A 21423-nucleotide genomic window follows, 5' to 3' on the forward strand; every position below is an offset into this window, starting at 1 on the left:
AAAAGTTGTAAAAATTATTTGTGGAAATAGAAGTATTTCTTGTTTGCATTAAGTAGCCTGAATGGCTATTTTCTTCTCTACAAAGGGAAATGCCCTTGTGATGACATCAAACATGCTAAACAATAGAATACAGATTAGTTCTGTGTAATCACAACTTTCATTACCTTAATTTAAACTAAACTGTCTTACTCCATGTCTTCCAGACTGGATGTTTGATTTCACAGAAATAAATCCAAGAAATATTGCTGATATAACAAAGCCTCTGAATACTTACACATCCATTTTTGTATAATATAATTGCAGAGGCTTAAAATTGGTTTAATTTATGACTCTACACAGAACTTGCAAGTTTCGCCTTTGAAGTTAACACAACTCGTCAAAACTCCTCAAGATGAAACAAAAATCCTGAGATATCACTCTCTGGGGTGTGTGCATTTCCCCTGCTTTTTCCACAAATAGAAGCAGAAACTTCTCACTCCCTTCTTTTCCTCAATTCCCCTTTTCTGATCTGCTTTGAGAGACTGTTTCATTGTATATTTTGCCACACAGTTAAGTTTGCTTTCAACATTTAAGCACTATTTCCCAGTTTTTAGAACATTTACTAGGATCTAAAAAAAAAATATCTTGGAATTATAGAGTCCTGTAGCTCTTAAATGCATTTGAAGCCTCAACCATTGACTGAAACAGTCAAAATGAACACAGCATACTGAGAAAAAGTAAAATATCTTTGCAAATCTAAGACCTTTAGTTTTACAACTCTGTAGTTACAAATACACTGGTCTCTACACCTGTGTCATGCATTAAGGAGCTAACTACAGTATTATTGCAAAATAAGGCTTTTGATTATACAGCAGTTATTCATAACCTAATGGTTCAAATTAGGTTTATTTTTAAAATCATTTTTTGGTGATTTTAAAAACATGACTTTGCACCAATTTTTCCACACTAAGCTAGGCACGTTAAAGTTTCAATTTCTGGAGTTTTTAAGAAGACTTCTAAAAAATATATCTGTTCACTTTGTTGTAACAATATGAAAATACAGTATGCATTCTGACAGTCACATAAACAAGCTAATTAGATACAGCCTACATATAGAACTACAATATAGAACTAAACTAGTTTCTGGATCATCATATGGGAAAAATGAACAAAAAGAAAACCATTAGAAAAAAAAAGAGGAAAAGAAAGTTATCAAATGGCAAACAAAAACAACTAGATGGAGATTAACTTAACGTGAAGAACTATTAGTTGGTTTTACATTAAAGTGGAGCATGGAAAAACTTTTTATAATGAAAATAATTTTGGAAGATCACAATGATTAGGAAAAAGCTTTCTATTCATAACCTACTCTGGAGGAGTGTGACCTGCATCACATCTTTTGGACAGAAAGGAGAGAAGCCCAAGTTCTCAGGCAGTTTTCTCCATGACAAGAACGTGTATGACAAAAGCGTGCCTTCGTTGCAGGTTTCACAGGGAGATATCCCAACTGAAGAAAGCTGGAGGCTACTGCTTGCCCCAAAAACATCACGTCAAGTCAGAATGGAGACATTACACTGCAAATTTCCAAGCAGTGTGCATTTTCTAATAACAGGGCCGAGAAATCATTTCAAAAAAAACCACCGCAGATCATTTTGTGCCACAATGTTCTTCGATTACAACCTACATACACGAAGGCAAACCCTTTGCTTCTCAGAGTTTGAGGTGCTATATTCAAACGCTGCTGAACCTTGCTGTTACCAATCTCTGCCCCTCCTGACAAGAACCTTTGCTCCTAAGCAAACAGCTGATCCACTAGTGACTCACATTCTAAAAGGCAATTCTCAGCCTAGTATGTTACAGTTAAAGTTATTCAGACCAGGTTTAATGCAGGGAGGTGAAAAACTAAGTCTTTTGACTGTTCAGCTCCTCTGTTTCAAGTGGCACCAACACTCCTGCACCTCTGCTGTGCCTCTGCCACCCTCTTCTACCTGCTGGAGTCCTTTCAGTACCTGTTCCCAGAACTTGCTCACTCCCTTCTCGCCCACAGCGTGCCGAGTTACTCGGGCATGTTAGTGTGACAGAGAAGTGAGTGGGGAAAAAAAGAAACAAAAAGAGGAAATGCATTTTTTTGTGCAATAACTTCCTTTGCAGTCCTCCTTCTCACAACTAACATACCAGTACTCCCTACACAACGAGTAGCTTTAAAATACTACTATATACAGCTTACTCTTATTCTGCCACATCTGTGGCCAGCTGATTGATTTCAACACCGATTTTTCTTAAAGACATGGGAATTAGACACTCCTGTTGGCTGGGTAATTCCCAAACCATCAATGTGATCCTTTGAGTGTTCCAACAGCTTTTACCACTGATGTAATTTTTTTATGCCATTTAAAACAAAACCAGTGTCTTCCAAGTCCTTTAGGTTCAGCACTACAGTATTACCCAATCACTCTGTTGTGAGCTGGAGCTGTGTCTTTGCTCTGCTGTCAGCAGTGGTGCACGTGTGCTCTGACAGTGTGCTCTGGGAAGAAAACTGCATTACAAAATTTTCAGAAATTCAATGCCTTATTGCCCTACAAACCTCACCCCTGCTATATTAATTAAACAACTACCACCTAGAACAGCTAACTGAACTGCTTGATTTACTGCTGATGATCAAGAATCATAACACATTCATCCATGCTGAAGTACCTTAGGTGTAGAGTCCACCAACTGGGTTCTCTGAGCAGTGACAGTCCCATTTACTTTTTTTTTTTTTTTTTTTAGTTCAGTTGGAGTCTACTAAGGACTTTAAGCCACACTAAAATATATCAATATTTAAAAGCAATGCATTTTGTAAACACATTTGGCTAAACAAAAGTATGGCAACAACAGTAACTAGACTTTTAAATACACTCAACTTATTTAAAATACAAAAAAAAAAAAAATCAGTATTTTTCTCATTTGGATTACTCCAGGTTTAAAAATTAATTTTCGTATTTTGCCTCTGCTGCCAAAATAAATGTAACAGCAACACTTAGCAAACAAGAGTAAAGTACTAGAAGAAACCTCTAACAGTCTCGCTACTGTAATTTTTTTCTAACCACTATATGAATTGAGTAATATACTTAAAACTGCAAAACTCAGCCAAAGAAGCCGCAACAATACCAGGAGCAATGTTAATAACCGACTGCTACAGACTAACAAGTGTTACCAGCAAGAAAACCACAGGGATGAGAAAAGGATGAGGAAGAAGCTCAGCTGTCACTGACCAACCACTTGAACCTGCCAGCCTCGGGATGACAACCCAGCCAGAGCTGCACCGGGCCCATGTGCTGAGTTCCTCACAAAAATTTGAGAGTATTGCTGCACTAGAAACAGAAGTGCTGCCTGATGGGACTTGGAGGAAAGGTGTGAGGAGAAGTATCCTATAGACAGACACGCTGTTAAGATACAGACAATGCAACGTTTTATTCAGTAACTGAATTAGAAATAGGAAAACGTGATGTGCCCTACAGATAAAGCATCTGAAAAGTAGGAAAAGCAACCCCACACTTTACCTGCATAAAGCACTCACAGTGAGCACAAACAGAAGCAGCAGATTCTGACTGGAACATTCAAACCAAAGGGCAGAGGTCAAATAGTTCCCCAGGAACTCTCCACTACTGCCAGCCATCGAGGGCAGAGGGCTACTGCTAACAGCTGAGCTAGAGTTCAGCCAGGGATTTTAGTCAATCTCCTTGTGGGACTACAACATACCCCTGCAGCAAAAGAGATTGAGCTGAAAAAACTGCAGTTGTTGCTTTCTGTGGTTGTTTTGTTGTTTTGTTTTTCACAACTATTACTGCATTAAAAAATACACACTAAGACCAGAACTATTAAAACAGTGACACACATATGCTAGCATATGGCTGCCAGCAACACACTGACAAGACACAAGAACTTATTTAGGCAAGAACTACCGTGCATACTCTTCGGTCACTTGGACCAAGCTATTTCTGTAAGGAAAAAAATACAGCTTTACCTCTTTACCAAAAGAGAGAGGGATGGCACAGCTGGCAAACAAAAAAAAAAAAAACCCACAGATTGTTTGCTTTACTTCTGTAAAAACAAATCCCTCAAACTACTTTCCAATTTAACAAAGACACTTTTAGAAGGTTGTTTGAACTGAGTGTCTCAGGACAATTTTTAATTTTTTTCATTTTGCATAACAGCTACAAACAAATACTTTTAAACACTGCATACCTGTAGTACTACAGGTTCACAGTCACCTCTGGGAAAATGAGTAACAGAAGCAAACTATCCTAAACCATCCCAATGCACATACAGCACTGCTGCTTCCCTTCTTTTAAATTTAAATATGTAAAATGATACAGAAATTATACTGGTCAAATTTTTTAAAAGAAAAAAATAAAAAAGAAACTCCAGCATTCACAAAAAAAGAAAAATGGCAAGACTACTGAATATACTCTTTCAACGATCACTCATCATAATATAAGCCGCACTACATTTTTCTGTTTCTGCATAAAGAGAGGTATTCAAGTAACGTGAAAACTCCCATTTTCTGGAATAAGTATTTTAAGCCTAACATTCATCTATTCAAATTCTTCAATTACTTACTAACTTTCTGTAACCCACACTGTCTGAAGCTCAGTATTATATTTGCTCACAATGAAGTGCCATGAAACACCTACACCAACGAGGCATGAGTATTACAGAGAAGCTATCCATTTAACCTCTACAGACTTAAAAAAAACTACATAGGAATAAAGAAATTAAGTGTATATTTAATATGGAACCAGCCATCGTAACACAGATTCAAAAGTAAGATTTATTGCGTCAAGAACACCCTGTGCGATCGTTTTCAGTATTCATACCCAATTGTATGTTCTCAAAGAAGTAAGATTGTGTCAAGAACACCCTGTGTGATCGTTTCCAGTATTCATACCCAATTGTATGTTCTCAAATTGATGTCATGTGTAAAAAATACTAGAACTCCCCACCAACATTTGTAGCAGTTGTCACAATGGGAAGTTCCTCCAACTGCTGTAAGATTCAGTTGCTCAATGTAAATAGAAGCAACTAATAAAGGTATGCAGTAAAGCAGGGAAAGAATACATCCAGTCTGAAGTCTGATCGCACACCAAACAAGAATCAAGTACATGCCCAAACTGAGCAAAAATAAGGATTTTCTTTAAGTATATTTTAAAGACAGTAATGAAAATAGAGAGGATACGCCACAGGAGACTTGACGTGGACATTTTGTACCGCTGAGTTTAAAAGGGGATCAAACTGCAATCAAAACAGAGGCTGAACTGAAGCAGGTGGCTGTGGTATCCAGCACAAGAACCATGCACAAACTACTAGATCTTACTTCTTGCTTTACTGTGTTGAATAGAAAAAGGCTTGCTGAAAAATCTTCTGTTCCTCTGTAGTTTTAGTCCACGTTCACGTACCAGGTGATATAAAAACTGCACAGTCTCAAGAAAAACATACAAAATTTCTTTACATGCACACTTTTCTTACATTGCAGTATTTGCCAGTGCATGGCATTGTCTGGATGTTTTGGATGGCCAAGTACACTTATCTCTGCGTAAAAGCTGGAATTCTTTAATAAAAAAAACTGGAAGGCAGGAAAGCAAATGGAGAGTATAAGACCAGTGTGTAATGTGAGTCTTTTTGGTCTTCTTTTTAGTGCTGCACTATTTTTCTGTAGACAGACTTGCAAACAACAACAGGGCAACAAGCCATCTTTCAAAAAAGAACTGTGTCATACTAATTAGGCAATATTTTAAATTAAAGCCAAACATGTTTATCAGAAAGTACTTTTTCCCTGCTCAAAGCCTCCAAAATAGAATTTTCTTATACAATGGTACTCTCTAGGAACTCAACTATACCAAAGTTATCACACCATCACTAATAACACACATGTCCATTCTCACAATGTTCTTGAGCTGTTTTTCCTAATACTGAAGTAAATCCAATTAAAATACAGACTTTTGAAGGGCCACAAAGAGTACACAGTAAAGTCCTGATCTTCGCTTGACGACTCTAAATGTGTCTGGTATTGTACAGAAATACCAACTTTCAGCATCTTTAGAACTGCAGATCCAGTATATCACAAGACACAGATCAAAACAGAAGAGTAGCTGTTACAGACATGTAGAAAACTGTGTTGCTTTCTGTAAGAATTGCACTTGTGTTTACTGAAAAGTTTGACACTGACATTCCAAACAGTAACAGCAGTTCATAAAATGTAATGGTCCAAAATGAGTTTCAAATGATGTAACTCTACGTTAAGAACTCAAATAATGGCAAAGATCCAAAACAACAGGAGGGAGGATAAAAATTAAAATATGTCCTACTAAAATACATCTTTCAAATTATCATTTGAAATTATAATTTGCAGAATAAGCCAGTAAACAGCAAATATTGCAGTGTCAATTTGAAGTTCTATAAGATACAGCAAACTTTGTTTAAGGAGAAAAACACAGCAAAACAGTAAACAGGTTCTAAGCAAACTCAATCAACAGGAAAAAATATATTTAAATTCTAGAGCTAACATGCTTTAAACAAGCCACGCATCACCTTAAATACTAGAAGGAATTTCATTAGACATATATATTTAAATTCTAGAACTAACATGCTTTAAACAAGCCAAGCATCATCTTAAATACTAGAAGGAATTTCATTAGACATACCTTTTCTCTCTGTTTTCTGTGCAGGGATGGAAGATGTGGATGTAGGCAGTTTTGATAAAGTAGATGCTCCATTAGCATCAAAGGATTTCTTTGGCTGGTGATCAGATTGTAGAGAAAATGGACTAGGAGGAACAGTGCTTGGGGTAGCAGTTGGATGAACCACTGGTTTGATGGGATGCTGTACTGGAGTAGAACTACTGTGAGTCTCTGCTCTTGGCAGTCTGTAGTCTCTGTCATTGTGCCTGCTCGTTTGAGATAAAATATTCTGTGGGAGCATACTACTGGCGTCACTGGAATGCTTCTCTTCCACTTTTTTCAGGATTCCCCAAGTAACGTTGCAATAAGAAAAAAAGATTAAATTAGAAACTTGTCTAAGATTACAGTGACTTTGATTAATACAGCTGCACACCAACAACTAGAGCTGATTGAACTTCTTACAATTATATATAGCCTCAAGTAAATCAGCAATATAAAGGCAAAATTTAATTTTACTCACTGACAAAATGCATTTTTTCTGACCTTTGCTTGATTTAGAGTTCCGGTTAAGCTCTGTGTTTTGATGAAAGGCTGCTTTATAACAAGTATTACAGTCAAGTTAACTTTTGAATTCTCCTAAAAAATCTAAATCAAAATCTATTATTTCCATCTTATATTTAGCACGGAGAGATAATCCGTGCCATTTTTCTTTTGTTCATTGAAAATCCTGAACATTGAGTATAATTTAATAGTTTCAAATTCTAGCCTTCCAAGAATTCCACTTCAAGTCACTTGAGTACTACTACAAAGAATTTACTTTCAATTGAATCAATTCAATATTAAATGAGTGACTAATCTGCATTTGTCACACGATCATAGACTTTCAAATGTGTGTCACAGGGAAAATACCAAGCAAATATAGAATAATTCTTTTTAGTGATTCCTAGATTTTCAGCTGCCACAAAACGAAGTTACTGCAATATGCACTTCTGTCTTTTCGTAGCATACAGCATGTTTTAGCATATGCAGTATGTTTCAGCACACACAACAAAACAGCCTTTATACATCTCTGCCTCATCAAGTTCCAAGGCAGGCAGGGAGCATTAATACCTTGGCTTCTACTGCACCAGCACACAGAAAATAATCTCAGAGTACAATCATTTCCCAAAAAGATTTGACTAAGATTAAAGCTAGGTATCAAGATGAAGATTTCCAAGTAAAAGAAATACATAGTCCAGGAAAGGCTTTGCTAAGAGTATTGGCATGGTAAAAATATGCTTTCAATAATGTACACAAGTCTCTGAAAACCCTGATATCATAATCCAATAAATTATCTTATTATTTTCAGATGTGCAATCAAGGTTTTAGAAGAGACTTCTGCATCTCTATTTTTAAGTTCAGAATTATGACATTAACAGGTCTCAACGATCACAACAGTCCAACTATACCATAAACAGGGCAAGTTGTTTCAGTAACAACCTATGAAGATAATCAAATTAGGCAGTAAAAGCTGCAAAAAGGAGGAGTACCATGAAAAGCATTAAGCAAGTGTTGTACTAGTAAAGGCTCACGGTTATTTTAAGAAACAACATTTGGGAGAGCTGTATGTGCTATCTGCTTTGGCCTTTTTATATAAAAAGGTGAGAAAAACAGCTAAGGAAAGGAATTTATTTTTTTTTAAGCTTGGAAAGGAAAACAGTAATGCAAACAAGGCAAGTTTGTAAAAAACCCACATACTTCCACTGGCAAACCCACTGGCAGCTGTCGCCTGCATCACCTCTCTTCTGTAATCCCTATCTTTTGGAAAACTGTTAACTGACATTTTGCTTGCTTCTTTTTGTCTCTGCTCTCTGAAGGAAACAAAACACAAGTTAAGTAAGAACTTACATCATCTAATAATATAACACTTTCTACAGGTGAAGTTACATGAGACGAATTAAACTATCCTAAGAGCCTCCTGCTACAGAGGGTGTAGGCAAACTCCTTACACCAGTGCTTGTCTCCAAGCCCCCAGTGTACTAGTTCCAGCTCACTAACATTGCAAAGAAACCCAACCAAACCCAAAACCACCCCACCAAAAAACAAAACAAAACCCCAAAACCACCCCACCGAAAAACAAAAACCCAAACCAACTATACTCCCCCCTCCCACTCCGGATCATCACAGGATAAAACAGGTGCCAGAGGTCACGGTAAGGGTAGGAACACAGTAGACTTGGACCACAATCTTTTATAGCAGTAATCTATTAGATAAGCTCAACTGCTCTTAAATGAGCTTAGGAGTATTTGCTCTTTACACAATGAAAACAGACACGCACATATACCTTTCCAGCCACTCTTTTGGTTTTTCCCATTGTGAAACTTCTGTTCGGCAGTTGTAGTAGTACTTTTTGCCTGAAGAGCTGATGTGTTCAGACCAATCATCCGCAGAATCATAAGCCTTTAAAATAGAAACAGTGTTGGACAAAAGACTACTTTAGAGTTTTAACATACAAATTTAAAAGCTTCTACCATTTTTAAAACTACACAGCATCCTCATATGTACCCATACTACCAATTTCTATTTACACAATCCTTAAATGCCTGTTTTCATTTTGATAATTTAAAGATGTGACCACTACACTTCTGTTGCATTCTGCAACAGTTTCCTCTGTTTTATTCCCATCAACTCTGGAACAAAATCTAATAGTACATTTAGTGGGATACAGTAATATCAATAACATTAGTTTTCTGCACCTTAAAACTTCCTCAAAAATCACTTATAATAAAGTGACTAAAATTCACAATATGTAATGCGTCTAAAATACTAAAATCATACTGTCTTCTCTGATTTACCAACAAAGTTAGTGGAAAATATTTCTCCTGGTATCTACTTTATTTAAATAATCTAGTATTTTAAAATTCCAGACAGGTACCTCCAAGCTCTAATGGTTATCAATAGTAAAATCATACTGTCTTCTCTAGATTTACCAACAAAGTTAATGGAAAATATTTCTCCCGGTATCTACTTCATTTAAACAATCTAGTATTTTAAAATTCCAGGTACCTCCAAGCTCTAATGGTTATCAATTAATATAGTTTTACAACATATAATAACTGCAGCTTGGTTACACTGTGTTTATAAAATAATGACTGATGCTGGAAAACTCAATGAAGCAGGTAATCTACATTCTGCCTGTTTTACACAAAAATGATGAAAATATAGTGTGTGTGAATGGGATGAACACCAATCACAATCTGCCTGTTTTACACACAAATGATGAAAATATAATGTGTGTGAATGGGATGAACACCAATCACAAATACTCACTGCATCAGAAGTTTTGCTTGGATTATTGCTGGGATTAGAAGAATGTGAATTTGAACTATGAAGAGCACTGTGGTTATGTGAATTTTCTTGTGGAGAGTAACTGGTCCCTAAAGAAAAAAAAAAGAAAGACTGTTTACCATGTATGTTTTGAAAGAAATCAATCATTTGCATTCTAAGGTGGCAGGGGAAAGGACCTGGGAGGGGAGAAGGTAAGTTGTCCAAGGTCTGGACCACAGCATAGTTCAGATGCAGAAATATTTCAGGAGACCATATACATATTTCTTTTTCACACAGCATAAAGCTAGTTACAATAATGCAGTATGTCCCTAGTCTTACTCTCAAACTTCATTCCACTAGAAACAAACAAGTTGCCTTTATATTTTTGATGGCTGAAGGAGTTCTACCATGTCAATTCAGAAATTGGGAGATATTTTCTCCTCAATATTAAGTCAAAAAGTTTAAATGGTTTTACGAACAGCCTGCACAGTTAGATACACAAAATCAGGTTTCAAGTTCACTGGAGCAATGCTGTTTTCTTAACCCCTTTAAGACTACTTTCAACTGGTTCTAGGTAACTGTTTCTATTTATGCATATTCATTTTCCTGTACTCGAGTCTCTGCAATACAGAGACCTAGAATCCCAAAGAACCTTGAATACCAAAAGAGAAATCTCCCAAACCACCACCTGCTTCTGAGCTCCCTCACAACTGCTTCTCAAGGTAACTCAGTTTTCTTTCTTGCCATGAAAACACTCAGACACAAAAGAACAGCTGGGCAATGCAAATGGAGATAATTCTCAACACATTTTACACCTGCATTTGTGCCTAAGCAAAAATCACCAATTATACCTGAACAGTTCTAATTACAATTAAACAAGGCCATTCATTAAACCCTTAGCAATCTTATGTTAAACTTCCTGCTCTTAGGCCTTCCATTCCTTGAAAACATCTAAGTAAAAAACTCTTCCATTCTTCTTTATATGATTTCCTTTTCCTAAGTTTTAAATGTTCACATAAATCACACCGAACTAAAAAAACCATCATTTTATTACACATTTCACAGAAAACCCTAGATATTCCAAATATAACATTCTCACTGCCTTTATTTTTCCTCTGACTATTGAGAAGTTTCTAAATACCTAGGGATGCTACATTACATACCATGCATTTCATATACTATATAGTGATCTAAATAAGAAGTCAAAGTGTTTTGCAAATGGCAAATTCTGTATCTTAAAGGAAACTACATTAAAGAAGAGTCCACTGATAGATGGGAGTGAATGAAGCCGTTAAAACACTTCTATTTTTTTTAAGTTTTCCGAGCGCCACGCATGCAGAAGATGTTTAAATGATGAAAGAGATTATAATGCAAATGCTAAGCCTTCTGTCGCACAAGTGTTGACAAAATTACTACGTCAAACTTCTTCCTCCTTGCTTCTAACCCTACAGGTTAGAAAAAAAGAGTCCATCACAAAAGCAAGAGGTACATCATGACTGATCTGTTTAGTGCCCTAACAAAGGTTAAAGGCTGATTTGCACAGGCGTGAGTTACTGCAACCTCAACCAGCAGTGACTCTGAACCTTTTCCTGCACTATCTTGGTTGAAACCATCTGTCTTATCCTCAAATTCAAGACAATTAGTCCTGGGCCAGAAGTCTCTTGCATGCCCAGAGCCAGGTGGAATGATTTACCATGGGGGTAACTTAAGCTTGTCAAAGCAATAATCACATCTCATGCTTTTGATGCACATGAATAACAACAAAAAATTGAGTTTCTAGTGAATAATGTGACTTTACATGTTATGTACATTAGAATATTCCACATATTAGATTTTAATATACATTTATATTTAATTCCACACATTTAATTCCCCTTAATGTATGTAAGAAGCATGTTATAATTACAAGACTACTCCTCAATCATACCAACTGTCCAATTTTTTTTTTAGACACTGATTAGGACATGAGATCATTAATATTTTTGTATTAATAATTTTGTTAATAGTCTTATTTACTATACCCTTCCCAAACTTTACTGCTTTTGTCCCAGTAGAAATTCTTCACATATTTCTGTAGTTCCTTTCCACTATGTGGTAAAACAATCTCCCTTTTTAAAGGAAAAAAATCAAGATAAAAATTTACCAGATGGCCTGTTTGAACAGTTTGATATTAGTCACTTCAAAACTTCAGAAAACACCAATGCAGTTTATTTACTGTAATCCCATGCCATGGATGCAGTAACATTCCACTTTGTTCAGCGTAGTCAAGATGAAGTCAGCAGTTTTTAAATACTGTAGTGGTCTGAATATAGCACCGTAGTGAATCTAATCTAACATACATTTTCCAAACATGAATAGGAACCAACAACATACCTATTAAATCAGTAAGATCCTTTAAAGTCAATTCAATCCAAGCCATAAACAAACCCCCCAAACTCCCTGAGCAGACTTTCAGCCCCACACAGTCTAACAGCTCAGCAGCATCCCCCCACCATTTCAGGCCCCGGATCCCAGCCCCAGCACTGAGTCCCCCTGGGTGCGGGTATCGCAGCGGCCGCAGCAGTCCCGCAGCAGTCCCACCCACCACAGCTGGCACCGATAGCCACAACACCCACTATGCAGCAGTTTCTCCACCAGGAGCCCCTGGGCCTCTCCCCGCTGAGCTGCAGTCCTCCCAGCAGGACCCCCAGGCTGCTCACCCATGGGCTTGCCCTCAACCTGGGATCCTGCCCTACGGTGCATAAAAACTGATCACAGCTGCTCCAGCAACACCAACCACCTCAGGTCTCCAGGACGAGCTACATGAGCTTTTGCAAGGGCCAACCATCAATACTCGATGGTGCCTAGGACAGTTACAGTGTAATCACGGGTACAGCTTCATCTCCATACCCCCATTTTATTTTATGCCTAATGCTGTTTTAAGTTTGGATCAGTACCCAAACTTCAAGGGAACGAGCATACGAAAGGGCTGCCAAACTGATGTTTGCTGTTGGTAGGCTTCCAAGGCTGAAGCAGATGATACTCTGGAGAACAAGAATTTTAGGGACTTCAAACAAGTTAAGGCTTAAAGATCATATGCAAATACCAAAATTGTATCACCAAATTAACCACATACTAAAACCTTATTGCCTCAGTACAAAAAGGTACACACCTGCATAGCTGTCACCTAGGAATTCCGACAACCCAGGCAGGCAAGTATTGCCAGCTCAGGTTGCCAAGGAAAGTTGCTCAAGATCTTTAAAAGGCCACAGAGTATGCAGAGAGCAATCCACAAGTGGAGGTCTACTCTAAGAAGAAAGGGGGTTCCCTTACTTGTACGCTGGCTTTCATCATCAGCAAAGCCTAACCCCGAGCCACTTTAAGGTGGCTGTGACTTGCAATCAGCTGTGTGTCCCCCAGCTGCCTGCCTGGCAAAGGAGATTATGAGAACAGGCTCGATCCCAGAAACAGACCTGATAAGGTACACAGCACACAACTGCCCCTCAAAACGTTCCCTTACAGCACTTCTCACCCTCTCCTCTTACAGTTAGACCTCCCTTACTAGTCCACTTTCTTCAAGAAAAAAGGATTTTAAAAACCTTTTTTTTTTTTTTAACAATTCTTATTAGCCTACTTTAGGATTTAGCAACTGCAAATATGTATCTTTGATGCACCACAGGAAAATTCACATTGTGTTATAAATCCTCCAATTCAGTTACAGAATTCCCCATGGAAATGCTTACTGCACCATCACTGTGACTTCCCTCAGCTTAATCATTATTTTGGAAGCAGTTAAATCTGGAAAGAGCTATTCCTAACTGGAAGATGGCCAAGAAGGGCATCAGCACTACAGTTATATAAAGCCGTAGTGGTGCAACCATATGAGCAAGGGCTTCACTACCTCTAGTGCTGAACAGGTCAGAGGACAGGTCAGAGTCAAGGTTAAATTATCGTAAAGTCTTTCAAACAAAAAAAATCACATCTTTCTCACTAATGCATGAAAATCAGCAGAAAACACAAAAAGCATGGTTCTGTGAACCAATTCAAAAACCAGGCTGCGACTTAATGCCTATTACAGATCTGAAATTCTGCCATGCCAAGAATCACTTTAATGATTTTGTGAGTAGTTTCCAGATCCAAACTGTTGAACCCAAGACAGTCTGAACTGCAGTGAGGCTTCAACACTACAGTGGACTTGGAAAACAGATATAACATAGCGTTAAATAAAATATTCCATTTTGCAACATAGTCAACTTTCTCTAGTAATGATCACATTTAATTAATGTCTCCATTAAAATCACTTTAACTTTGTGAAATTAAAATAAATTGAAATTCTGAGTTTGCTAAGGATTAGACTGTTCTAACAAAGCAACTTCCCTTCTCCCCTGCCAGCTTTCAAGAGCAAGCTGAAACTCTATGCTTTCCAAAACCTGTACACCTATACTAGCAGCTACAGCATGCATTTGTTTTTCTTGCTGCTTGAAAAGCATCAAATACATCACTCTGCATTCCACACCAACCTCTGGCATCCAAGTGTCTGAGCCAAATTAAAAATCTTCTTAGCTCATAACATTATACAGTATCATAAACATAAAATCTGCAACTGAAATGCACAAAGCAGAACACTGAGACAGAGTTACTTTTGAAAAATAAGCTACAATCCAGAGCAGCAAATAGTAAAAAAGCTTTCTATTTTTCATCCTCTTCAAACAAACATACACTGAGAAACTAGACTGTAAACAAGTTCACACACCTCCATTCACACCCAAGCTTTTAGCCAGGCACAAATAGTAGAATAACAGTAGTTGTAGTAGTAAGGTGTAGCACGATACAATAATTCACCTTATACAGCCCAACATAGGTAGAGCATTTATGTTACCTTTTCAGTCAGACAAATACCTTGTTAATATCCTAACTCTCCTTTTGTCCATAACAAAAAGTGCCAGTGCAGATAACACAAAAGAAAGTTTAAAAAAGCTCACCAGCTGGGCAGGAAGCACACAAAATGCTCCAGAGCAATAATGAGTGCTGGAAAGTCAGTCTTCCCCTTCCCTCCCTCCAGAGGGAACAGGGATTCAGGAAGGGCTCTGTGAGAGTCCTCTTTTCTGTGCCCAGAAACCAGGCATAGGGAAAGAAACAATGGGCAGCAGAAAAGCAAGGAAGTTCATTCCGCTTGTTTCAACTCCATACATGCTGTTCTGGGACTCCATGTTTCACCTCTAGCCACTATGCTATCAAATTCATTAAACTGGAGACAATATTAGAACTTGAACTTCCTCAATAGAAAAAAACACTGCCTAACTGACAGACACTAATTAGTTTTTGAACAGAGAAAACAGCAAGATAGTTTATGGTAGTGATATTTTAGGGGGGTAACTAATTAAGGCTTGTTTAAACAGTTACAATGATAAAAACTTATCTAGGAGAAGCCTAATTAAAATGCCTATAGTGTATTTCAACTGACATCTTTGTTACTTCAGTGCGAATCTTTATGCAGAACACTTTCTAACGTTCTGCATATGGGAGGAAAAAAAGTAACACAAGAACAGCACAATACACAGCGTCTCAGCAGTAACTGAACAGCCTATCATGGCCATTTTTATTGGCCACATGTAAAAGTAATAAGACAAAACACAATTTTTCTTCACTGCATTTTTATGTGGCCTGCTGTATTGAAATAAAATATGGCTGCCTTCCATAGGCAACTAAAAGTATAAAAACTTGCAATTTTTCTAGCAGAGCAATGGCCTCAGAGAATACACCAACTGTGAAGTAACATTTTCCAGAATTTCCTAACATAATAAGTTGAATGCACAGTGTTCTGCCAAAAGAAAGAAAATCTAGCCTGATCACTGTACTGCCCAATTACATATTCATTATGCCCCCCAAAATAAATGTTTTATACCAGTCAACATGTAGCTCTACAGGCAACAGAGCTTACATAGCCTCATTTTCTTCAGGACAGCAAAGTCCATGCTGTTTTGTACTGTTTGATTCACAGGCCAATCATCCCAGTAAGTTACCAACACCTTCAACACCGATAAACATCTCTAAGGCACCTACTTTATTTGAGATCAATCAACTCGGAAAAGCAGCTTAAGCAAATTTACCCATGGAAAACAAGAAAAAGTACTACAAACTTCAGCCACAGAGTCATATTCCTAACTCTCTAGCTCATGACCCCAGAAGATCTCAGTGTGTTAAATAAAAAGTAAACTCGCTGCTGCAGCATCACTGATGACAGTCAATTTTAAAGTCTTTTTAATCTTGCAACCCTTATTAACATTACCACATTCAGATTAAGTGGAGTGGGACATTCCTCTAAAAAGAACTTAGAGGTAGTTGAGAATCAAGCCAAACTATGCTTTCATTCTTGACTGTAGCTCAGAAAACATTTACAGCTCTAATACAGTGTACAAGAGTGCAGAAGAGAGGTTCTTCTCACATAAAAACTTCAAATAAGATCTTCATACAGGAAGGGGCTTTTTAATTATTATGGCACGCAACGTAAGACGTGTTAAACTGACAGCTAGAATCCTTACCAGGAACTAACAATGATGTTCTCCTAATTCCAGTGCAGACCAGCACAGCATATGGACAATTTCCCCCTTCCAAGACCTCCCCCAGCAATACACCATGAAACCCAAATAAAGAGCCCTCCCATGAACATACTGTAACACAGTAGGGTAATGGACATCTAACAGCACCACCAACGATGGACCATCCAACCTCAGAAAACAAGGCTTCCACAATCCCAAACAACTCTGAGTAAGCATAAGACTGTCTTGCCACTGGTTCCTGCCTCAGACCGGTCTAATACCTCCTCAAAAGAGAACAACTCCACTACATAAATACAGGTAGAAAGGTGTGAACAGGATTTGAGGTGATGTCAAATAAAATATATTAAGATTTTTAAGCTGGGCTATAAGTAGAAACTAACTTTATAGCTAAGCACCTGATAATAAGCAGTTACCACAAAGACGGAGAAGCTGCTGTAATAGAAAACAGTGTGCATAAAAGTATATTCACTGCACAGCACAAAAGAAACATTTCACTTCTGTCAGATCCCCTGAATCTGTTTCTGCAACCACTAAGACACATTAAATGTCAGTAGATAATCGCAATTTTATCAAGCTTTTCTCTCAAAACTCAAGAAAAAGAGAAACTAGAGAACTCAATACATTTCTAAAAAAATGTATTAGTTATGTGGAGTATTTTTAAATTATTACCAATAAGCACAATTTCTGAAAACTAGGCTTCAGGGCTACTAAAACTAGATAAACAAATCCTTAACATTGTGGGTGGGCAGTATCACAATTTTTACTTTTAATTCAAGCATCTTCCTAAAGAACATAAATATATTGGAAGAAACACTGATGTTTAACAACATACACCTCAGTGACCTAAGACGGAAATTGCTTAAGGGCAGACACTGGGTATTACAATGTTTTAAGATTACAAACAGCACAGTAACACTATGGAAGACGGATACACCATAAACTGGTCATCACTGACAGAAGTATGGACAAAGTCAGGGGTCGTGCAAAACAATTTCTGCTTACAAAGGAGGAAAAACAAAGCACAGTGGCCAGAACACAGCTCTGAGACTACTCCTCCATTTTCTATGTATCAACAGCACCGAATTAGTACTCCCACTCAGAAGTTCCAACCAATTAGGCAAGGTATGACAACTTAATCTCCCTGACAAAATCCTGTGAGCAAAAATAAGATTAAAGAAGAATGAAGCCATGTTGTTTAGCAACTCTCCATTTTCTTTTAATGTTTTGGAGATAGTTTCTTGGGGACAAAGGACTTTAAACTGAAGATTCTGTGACTGTAGTATGTATTACTTACAAAGTAACAAGCAAGAAAATTTCCATTTCTCTGTCTGAAATCAGGAAGATGAAGTTGCAGCTTTTTCTGAACACAGGTAGTGCTATGCAGCGACAAACACTTGCAAACTTGATCCCATCTTAAAAGTCTCCTTCATTTCAACTGAGCGTGCACCATTCAGAATCAGAAACTCCACAAGTACATGGTATTGTAGTAAGATTAAAAAAAGAAGTCTCCATTACAAAACACTACAGCAATCCTGCAAAAAGATTAGTCACAGACGTAACTATCATAGTCGTATCCTTAACAAAAAGGCTGTGGCAGAATCAATGCCTAACCACATTGAAAAAAAAAGGCCAGAACAAAAAAGACACCATGGATCTTCCTTCTTAAATGTGTCTTAAAAGTATTAACTTAAGTCACATTATCTCAAATTCGTATCTCAAGATATATCAAATTTGACTTCCCTCCAAAGGCATGCAGAATTTTGTCTCATTCACTTCTATTCTATTTTTATTTTGTAGGCTAACACAAAAAAGCCTTTTTCATCCTCCAGTTACTTAATAACCGTATCTTACATGAACCAAACTCCACTTCAGCACAAGATCACTGCTTAGGTGCTATTAATATTTGCCAGGGGAAGAGAACTTTGCTCCTCTTCTGAGACAACAGCAATGTCCATAAAATTTTTAGCAACTCATCACAAATGAGCAAGCTAACTTGAAAATATTTAGTATTAGAAGCAGCAGTTGCTCAGCAGTTTTACCTGGTAACTTGTGAAATTATGAGGCTTCTTTCAGTTCAGGACATACATACCACATATATACTTATCACAGCATAGATAAGCAACTCATATAAGGATTTTAACTTTATGCTTATTTAATCTTGGGATTAAACCTCAAACCAGGACAAATCTTCAACTGGGAATTGATTTTGAAAAGAAGAGATACTAATAGCATTCTGAAAAAAAACAAGTGAAATCAATTTCTGCCACACAGAAATTCTTCATTAAAAAAAAAGCTGGCCCAGGGACACAGCAACCAAGGATCCACCTAAAAATTAATACATATAGGTTTTAATACAACAGATTCATAGTCTTAGTTTCAGGCTGGATCTGTAGCTTGGCTTAATAAAGGTACTGTGCAGTAGGGTTTTCAAATATCTAAAGCACAGTAGGTGACATGACAATTCTTCCCTCTTCCCACTAAATAATTCTTAAATATATACTTAAAATTCAACTGATCTTTCCTTCAATTTCCTTACTAGAGGAAAATATGCCTCTCCACAAAAGCTAAAGTTATGTTTACAAACTGAAAATTCAGTTTATGGTTGTCTGGCTGCCCAAGTGTCTCATTTTATTTCCCTAGTTAAGTAAACACTCTCAAAAGGACTCTATAGAGACTGCAATCATTAATACAGGCAGTAAACGAGGTGAACCTTACGCTACTCAAATATGAAGAAGATCATACAATTTCTCATATTAAATCAAGTAGATATAGTATTCTTTCAAAAGACATAAGTAGTTCTGAAAACTGTGTCTGTGTTAACCTGCCAACTGCAGGTGTCTGAACGAGCAAACTACTCAAACTACTCAACCAGAAGAGATGTGACCTCCCGCTGATGTATTCACGGGGAACACTGGATGTGAACACACCATCATTCAGAAGAACATAATTATGTGAAATAAACACAGCAGAAAAAATAGGTATGGAGCTTTACCTAGTTTGTACAGAAGAGTTTATACACAAATGTTTATTATTTCGAATTATATGCCTTAATAAAAAAATATTCTTTGGGGTTTTTTTCCACATTTGGGAGTGAATAGGTATGTCTGAAAGAGAATAAATGAGATGAGCAGGGCAGATCATAATTTCCTTTCCCCATTTTTGCTACTGATAGATATGAATAATATATAACTCTGTGACTAACAAATTCAGTAACAAATCTACCTAGGAATCACACAGAATGGTCAGGGTTGGAAGGAACCCTCGGAGATCATCTAGTCCAGCCCTGCTGTTAAAGCAGGGTCACCTAGAGCAGGCTGGACAGGAATGCATCCAGGGGGCTTCTGAGTATCTCCAGAGAAGACGACTTCACAGCCTCTCTGGGCAGCCTGTTCCAGTGCTCTGGCACCCTCAGAGTGATGAAGTTTTTCCTCGTGTTGAGATGGAAATTCCTGCGTTCTAGCTTGTGTCTGCTGCCCCTTGAAGGAAGGCACTGAGGAAGACTGCTGCTTTGGAGGACATAAACCAGCACAACATTTAAGAAAACTAGGAAACCAAGGCAGAAGATCTAATTTATTTTCTAGTACATTAATAATCTATTAATCTATTTCTAATAATCTAATATTTTCAGAAAGTCTGACATGCCTAAATGTATCAGATTTCTGTAACATGGTGAAATATAAAATGTTTCTACTCAAAAAAAAAAAAAAAGCTTAAAAAAAATTTTACCAGGGATACTGGAATTCTTAGAGCTACAGATGTAAGAGGTTTGAAAAAAGGCAGGAGAGATTTTTTGGAAAGTTTAACTATGCTGAGATCTTTGCTATAAGAAAATGCCAATACTGGCAATTTAACACAACAACTTAGTTTGAATCTAATGAAGTCTAATATTAAACATGCCCGTTACTATGTATATTTTTTCATATTATGTTTTCTTTTAACAAAAAGGGTGATCTTCAGATTCCTGTAATAAGCAGATTAAAGAGCACTACTGTCAAAACCAAAATCACTGAAATCTCAAATCTTCTGGGACAGTTACAGCATTAACCTGAAGCTCTCACTTCACTAAAACAGGCCAGAAATCACTCAAGATTTTACTAAAAAAAAAAAGCAAGTATATTTTAAGAAACATTTCTATGTATTAGCTCCATTTTGTTTCGTTTGGGGTTCTAATCACCTGCCCATGAGGAGCCACAGTGGAGTCATTTTCATTTACAGTTTGAGTAGCTGTGTCAAATCACTAAAAGTAAGAAAAAGGTAAGCAGGAATTTCATGTTATCAAATCAACTGGACCCACAAAATAACAAATACCAAAAACCAAAAAAACACACACAAAAAAAAATAACCAACCAACCCACACTGATTTTATAGTAGGAATTTCCTATGCCACAAAATCATATGCCTTCAACTCCTGCCACCGAAAACTGATCAAACACAAGCAGCTAACATTTTCTAACCAAATATAAACACACAAAATGATACAATGTTTTCAGAACATACAGCTTTTTCTGCATTTTTTAAAACAAGTATCACAAATATTTAAAAAATAGGAAAACAATTTTACAAATTTCTTTAAAATTCCTTTATATTTTCCCCCCAGTAAGAAGATATACTAGTTTGACCATGATCAGGATTTATCATTATTATTATTATTATTCAAAATGTTAGTAAAATTACTGCAAAACAAAGGATCTGTGACCGATTTCCACTCAATATTGGCTTATTTAAGATTTAAATAAAAACGGTTTGATCTTTGTGTAAGCAGAAGTAACCTAGTTTATCCTGCTTCTCATCTCGTCCTGTAGCCATCTTAGTCTCTCAGCCCAGATCTGTTTCTCACATTCACAGCCAAAGCTAAAGCGAAGGGCAGGAATCAGAAAAATGGACAGCAAGGAACCAGATGTCACTGTCAAGCCCTCATCTTATGTACAATTAGCCTCTCT

General features: G+C 37.1%; 1 protein-coding gene across 3 annotated transcripts in view; it reads right to left on the bottom strand.

Moving 5' to 3' along the window:
• The window catches only part of WAC (WW domain containing adaptor with coiled-coil), a 60414-nt gene that overhangs the window by 26704 nt on the left and 12287 nt on the right, over positions 1-21423 (bottom strand). For all 3 annotated transcript variants that reach the window (XM_014944929.1, XM_014944928.1, XM_014944930.1), the window contains exons 4-7: positions 9948-10054; positions 8962-9077; positions 8376-8488; positions 6663-6971 (exon numbers count right to left, since the gene is read on the bottom strand). In XM_014944929.1, the coding sequence (XP_014800415.1) occupies positions 6663-6971; positions 8376-8488; positions 8962-9077; positions 9948-10054 (645 nt within the window). The remainder of the gene's footprint in view (positions 1-6662; positions 6972-8375; positions 8489-8961; positions 9078-9947; positions 10055-21423) is intronic.

The sequence above is a fragment of the Calidris pugnax genome, unplaced genomic scaffold, assembly GCF_001431845.1.
Source record: "Calidris pugnax isolate Ruff unplaced genomic scaffold, ASM143184v1 scaffold54, whole genome shotgun sequence".
In the NCBI taxonomy this organism is placed as follows: domain Eukaryota; kingdom Metazoa; phylum Chordata; class Aves; order Charadriiformes; family Scolopacidae; genus Calidris; species Calidris pugnax.